Genomic DNA, 6,000 nt, shown 5'->3' on the forward strand with positions numbered 1-6,000 from the left:
AGAATTTCTTGATGAGAGCTTCCAAAAGCATCTCTCCATTGGGTTCCTCCTGGGTTCCTTCTCATTTTTCTTTTGTCTGCCAAGGCTGGACTTGAGAGTGATGGATTCAGGATTTGCTTTCAAGTATTTTGATAGCCGTTGGAGTGGTTAGAATCAGTGTCAGTTCCCTCTCTTTGTTTCCCTTTACATAGGCTCTGGGGATCAAACGCAGGTTGCCAGACTTGCTTTACCATCTGAGCCATGTCCTCAGCCTGTTTGTAGTTCTTTGGTTGGCTTGCTTTGTCTTTCTTTAACATTAATAATGTTGGTCATCTCCTTCATGAAGCTCTTCACTTGGCTCTTAGGACTCCATCCTCCTAAAGTTCTTTGCCACAGCTTCAATGGCTTCTCCTCGGTCTCCTTTGCTGTCTTTTCAGTCCTACATATAGGTGTCTTCTGGGTTTTCTCCTCTGGCATGATTTCTTATGATTATGCCTGGCAGTCTCAGCTGTATTCATGTTCAGTCACACATCTGTTGACTTCTACATCTTTGTCTACCGAGCCCAGATCTGTATTTTTCAGTTGTCTGCCCCGCCCCCTTAGAGGATCCATAGAACTTTAAGTACAGTGGATTTGAAAGGGAACTCATCACTGTGTCCAAGGCTTCATCGTTTTTTTCTTTTCTGTCTTGATGTAGGTAACAGCCACCATCAGAGAAGACAAGTGGGTGACATGAAGACCTGCTTCCTCACTCTCCACTGTCATTGGATTACAAGTTCTATTGATTTGATCATGTCCCTGGATCTCTTCCAAATCTGCCTTCTCACTCTTCAGTGTTAGCTTAGACCTTTGTTGTTCCTTTCCTCATTTGTTTCCTAGCTACTCTCCCATTGTGCAGGTGCCCTGCCCTCTTTCTCCTATTCCAGATATAATACTCATAGCTAAAGTTTGAGTGCTTATATAATCTCATTTACATATAAAATATTGTGCATACATTCTTACCTAACAATCTCAATGGGCATTATAGTTCCTTTTACTTGGAGGGGACCTGGGCCTCTTAAATAGTAAGAGGGAGAATAGAAATTTGAGTTCAGCTTATATATTCCAGAGTACACGGTCTTTCCCAGGTCACTTACAGCCATATACTGACTTCCTGTGTCATCTTTGGTAAGCCTTTAAATTCCTTACTGAGCCAGTGTCTGTCTTATTCATCTCCTGTTCTGCCTTGTAGAACTGTTATTTCAGGCCTGTTGAACTTCCTGGTCTTTCTTGAAGGAGTCATACTTCTGTTTTGTGTATTTGAGCACATTGCTTCCTCTACTTTGATTCCTTACCTCTATCCTTCAGTGCTTCAGCTTAACTGAGATCTCTTGAGATATCATCGCTGTCTTCCTACTTCTTAGCTAGCCTCTCTTTTACTCCCTTGGCACCTTGTATGTACAACTGCTATATTTATAAAGAATGTATATATTCATAAACTTTCAATTCTTAGGATAATTTTAAATTATAGTAAAGTTGGAAAGGTAGAGTATAGGAGTTTTCTTAAAGTCTCAGTTTTCTTGTTAACATCCCATGTCACTGGAGTATAATTGTCACAACTGAGTTAACATTGTTATCTTACTGTTGGCTAAATTTCACACTTTATCAAGATATTCCTTTGTTTGCTGTCCTTTTGGAATACCCTTGAGATTTTATATCCCTCTTTCAGGATTATGATGGTTTGTCTTCAAAGCCAGGAATTCACAACTGCCTGTACTGATTTATTTACTTCCGTAGAGTATTGTATCAAATCTTTCAGGATTATGATGGTTTGTCTTCAAAGCCAGGAATTCACAACTGCCTGTACTGATTTATTTACTTCCGTAGAGTATTGTATCAAAGAACGCACTGCAGTATCGAGGAAATTCCCAGCATGATGCCCAGGAGTTTCTGCTTTGGCTTTTGGATCGAGTTCATGAAGACCTCAATCATGCTGTAAAGCAAAGTGGCCAACCTCCTCTGAAGGTGAGGGTGCGCATTCCTGGGCAGTCAGGGAGCAAGGAAAAGGAGGGAGAGAGGGAAACCAGGGAGACCATTAAGGAGAGGGGAGGGAAAGGGGACCACCACAAGAGAAAGGAACACCAGGTGATGAGAGGGAAGCACTGGAGAAAGAGGGGAACACTAGGGAAGGAGCGAGGAGGAGAGGGGAGCACCTGGAGAGGAGAGGGGAGAAGAGGGGGGCACCACGTTGGAGAGGGGAGCATCACAGAAGGAGAGAGGGGCACCAGGGTAGGTAAGGAGAGAGAAGAGCCTTCTCACGAACCTCCACTGAGTGAGTACTCGTTGCATGTAGTTAAAAGATTGGCTAAGCTCTGGGTGAGTATAAAACTAAGTGGAGATCTTAAGGGTCATTTAACCTTCTATATTGTTGTGCTGGCTATAAAAGAAACACTGTCCCCAAGGACCTCATAGTCTAATGAGGGGAAGCAGTTGCTTCCTATTCTAGAAAGACATACTTTATAGATTGCTAGAACAAATACACAGCCAAGGAGGAAATGTATAGGTATGTCTGCTGTTAGAATTGGATTTGAACATTGGAACTCTGTCTCTACAATGGTTTTGCTGAGATACGGCAATTCATACTCAACTTTCAAACATGTAGTCTTACTATGACAGGAACAGTGATTCATAGTGGAAAGAGTTCTTATGGAACTCAGGAAGTTTTTGACAATTATGGTCTTTATTTCAAAATTTGTAGTTTTAGTAGGTTTGCAAATTATTCTGATTCAAGGTGCTTTTGTGCCATAGTCATGACTGTGTACATGTGGCTTGATCTGCCAACACAGTGAGACATCCTCAAGGCCAGGCACTGTGCTCTTTATCCCTGTACTCTAACCTGTACCATGTGTTGGCAAATGCTTAGGAGCTAGCTAGCTGTTAGGTAGAGGGACAAGGAAAGGTTAAGTAAAATGGGAAGTAGACTGTGTTTAGGCATTAAGATGAAGCTTGGAGCATCCTGAGGAAGAGAGCTAGCTATTCCCTGTATAGGCTAGAGATGGATAAACATGGTCTGCAGCAGTCTGTCTGAGGTGATGAGTCCGTATAACCCTCAGGCTGTGTGCTCGTTCTGTCACTGACACATCTGGGCTCCATGTACAGCTGGCAAAGGAAGTTAAATATTTGTGATATTTTAAGATCATCTTCAGTCAAGAATTGTTACTTCAAGTCTCGGAATTCTACTTTGTTTTTTTTTTAAGCCACCATCAGAGACTGATATGATGCCCGAGGGACCATCTTTTCCTGTGTGTAGCACTTTTGTACAAGAACTTTTTCAAGCCCAATACAGGTATGAACAAATGTTCCCTTATCTTTTGTCTTCTTGACATATAGTATTTGGTGATCTTAATGTGAGTGTCTTATGTTTTTGTCTTTGAAGATCATCTTTGACATGTCCGCATTGTCAGAAGCAGAGTAACACTTTTGACCCTTTCTTGTGCATTTCTTTGCCAATCCCTCTACCCCACACAAGGTAAGAATGGAGGTACTAAAATGAAGACTATGTTGTGATAGGGTCCTTTTCCTCTGTAGGCACTTGTGAGGGCTTCTTACTTACGCAGACAAGTAATAAACAGAGACTTTGTTAAACCCTTGAAGCTTAATGCCTGTCTGAATGTGCAGGCTGAGCAAGCACACAATGAAGGAAGCCCATGGCACAGCCTTTGTAGCTGGTTCTTTTAGCTTCTCTGGAAACCCTCTTTGTGCTTATTGAAACTTTCTCAGACCTTCCAGGAGTTAGGCTGTTTTGAAGGAAAAGACAGAACCAAGTATGAGTGTGTTGATTTTTAAAATTTGTTTTATGCAGATTGCTTTTTCCAAAGATCTTTGATTTGTTTGATAGCTTCTACTTGGGTCTAAATGAACTTTTCCAGATAAAGGGGTGAGCTAGCTTCAGTTTTAAACTTGTATTTATTTAATTTTTTCATTCATTCATTCATTCATTCATTCATTCATTCATTCATTCAGTTCATTTATTATTTATTTGTGAAGAAGTCTCATGTATTATAGGCTGGCCTCAAAGTTCCTATATATGCGAAGATGACTTTGAACTTTTCATCTTCCTGTCTTTACCTTCCAAGTGCTGGGATGGCAGGCACGTGCTACAATGCCTGGTTTATGCCATGCTGAGGACTGAACCTGGGGCTTGGTGCATGCTAGGCAAACACTGTACCAACTAAGCTATTTCCCCAGGCCTATCTTCAGTTTTTATGTTGATTTCAGGTCAGGTGTTTCTCACTTCTTACAGGTTAGCTAAAATAACTGACTAATGAGAAGATCTGACTTTGATCTGTACAGGCCTCTCTATGTCACTGTAGTGTATCAAGGGAAATGCTCCCACTGCATGAGGATTGGTGTGGCCGTGCCTCTGTCTGGGACTGTTGCCAGGCTTCGGGAAGCAGTGTCGATGGAGACAAAGATCCCCACTGATCAGGTAATGTTTAACTCTGTTAAGACAGACTATACTTGAGCCCCTAAAGTGTTCTACTTATTTGGAATTTATTTTGTAATTCTCTGCCAAATATGTTAGATAGAAATTTGAAACCAGTTATGTTTAGTGATGGGGGCTGTGTGGAAAACAAGGCACAAAAGAATAAAGCGTACAGAAAACCTTTTCCTGCTCTATTTAGTTACAGATAAGAAAGTAAAAGTTACAGCTTTATGCCAAGACCTTCTTGTGGCTTTGTTTATAAGGTATAATTACTTAACTTGTCATTCCATTCCTGTGGGTGTGGATGAGAACAACAGAAGAGCATCCCTGTGGTATTTGACAGAATTAGAAATCCCCACCTGTTATGGTGATGAGAATGGACATCTAGTCAGTACCATGTTTTGTATGTAGAACATGTTCATTGTGCTTCTTCCCTCCCCATACCATGGTACTGGGATTTGAACCCAGGGCCATACTCATGCTGGTAAGTGCTCTGCATCTGAGCTAGACCTGCTGTTTTGTTTCCTACTACTGAAGCTGGACCAGAGTTTCTTGTCTTGTTTAGTTAAGAAAAAGTTACGTTCTCCCTTTTTGGGTGTGGGTAGGGGTACATCTTTGATAAGCAGTTATGTTTAAATTGGCCAAAAAATACTTTTGGCTTGTTGTTGACTTGGCATAATCCATACACAGCTTTTATTGGGATCACTATTAGGAAAAACGTTAGGGTAAACAATCCTTAGGATTTATTAAGGAAAGATAACTTGATGGCAAAGTAGCTTTTCCCTAGATAGCTTTTGGAAGCTACTATGTAATTACTTGAATAATAAAGGTTGTTTGTGTTTTGGCCTCATGTGGCCCCATTTGGGAAATTCCCACAGTAAAACAAACACCATTGTTGCCTTAATACAGCAAATCTGGCATATTTTCATAGGCCGAATACTGGTACACTGATAAAATGTTCATACTTTACTTCGAATTGCTTCTCGATTCTTTTTTTCTCTCCAATATGAAGAGAAAGACAGAGATGAAAGGCCTTAGTGATCTCTGAGGCCAGTATAGCTGTACCTTTAAAGCTTCAGGGCTGCCTGACTCCTCTCACATGTAGTATAAATTGGTGAAATATAATTACTCGTTTACTTTGGCCCTCAGCTTGCTGGAAAGTGCATGCTCACTGTGAGAAAAACAGTACGGACATAAATTCCTTTGAGGAAAGTGTGTCAGCGACTTTTTTTTTTTTTTTTTCTGGTTCTTTGTGGAGTAGGTCACCTGCCCCTTTCACTTCATAGGCTTGTTGAATGTTAGTACTAATAGGGGGACCTTTGGGGTCCAGTGTAACCCCTCCTATTGAAGGTCACAGGGCTGGTTGGTAGCAGGCTAGGCCTGAAACCCCCTCTAGTTCAATCTAGTATTTTTTTACTGGATAGAGCTGCTGACATGTAGCAAAGGTGCTAAATACCTCCATTATTTTCTTCCTTATCTTTTTTTTTTTTGCTGATTCATTGTAAAATATTCAACCATTTCAGAAATGTAAAAGTAAAAATATCTTTTTTTTTTTA

The 6,000-nt window shown here is 40.7% G+C and overlaps 1 protein-coding gene across 2 annotated transcripts in view; it reads left to right on the forward strand.

Annotated features, from left to right (window-relative positions):
* The window catches only part of Usp31 (ubiquitin specific peptidase 31), a 66,477-nt gene that overhangs the window by 24,834 nt on the left and 35,643 nt on the right, over nucleotides 1–6,000 (forward strand). Inside the window, exons 2-5 of one of the 2 annotated variants that reach the window (XM_008843821.3) lie at nucleotides 1,846–1,983; nucleotides 3,216–3,304; nucleotides 3,395–3,487; nucleotides 4,312–4,447. In XM_008843821.3, coding sequence (XP_008842043.1) covers nucleotides 1,846–1,983; nucleotides 3,216–3,304; nucleotides 3,395–3,487; nucleotides 4,312–4,447 — 456 coding nt within the window. Of the gene's footprint in view, nucleotides 1–1,845; nucleotides 1,984–3,215; nucleotides 3,305–3,394; nucleotides 3,488–4,311; nucleotides 4,448–6,000 lie in introns of those variants that run through there. The other variant, XM_029568679.1, reaches the window with a different exon arrangement.

Source organism: Nannospalax galili, unplaced genomic scaffold, assembly GCF_000622305.1.
Source record: "Nannospalax galili isolate Female #2095 unplaced genomic scaffold, S.galili_v1.0 scaffold381, whole genome shotgun sequence".
Lineage (NCBI taxonomy): Eukaryota > Metazoa > Chordata > Mammalia > Rodentia > Spalacidae > Nannospalax > Nannospalax galili.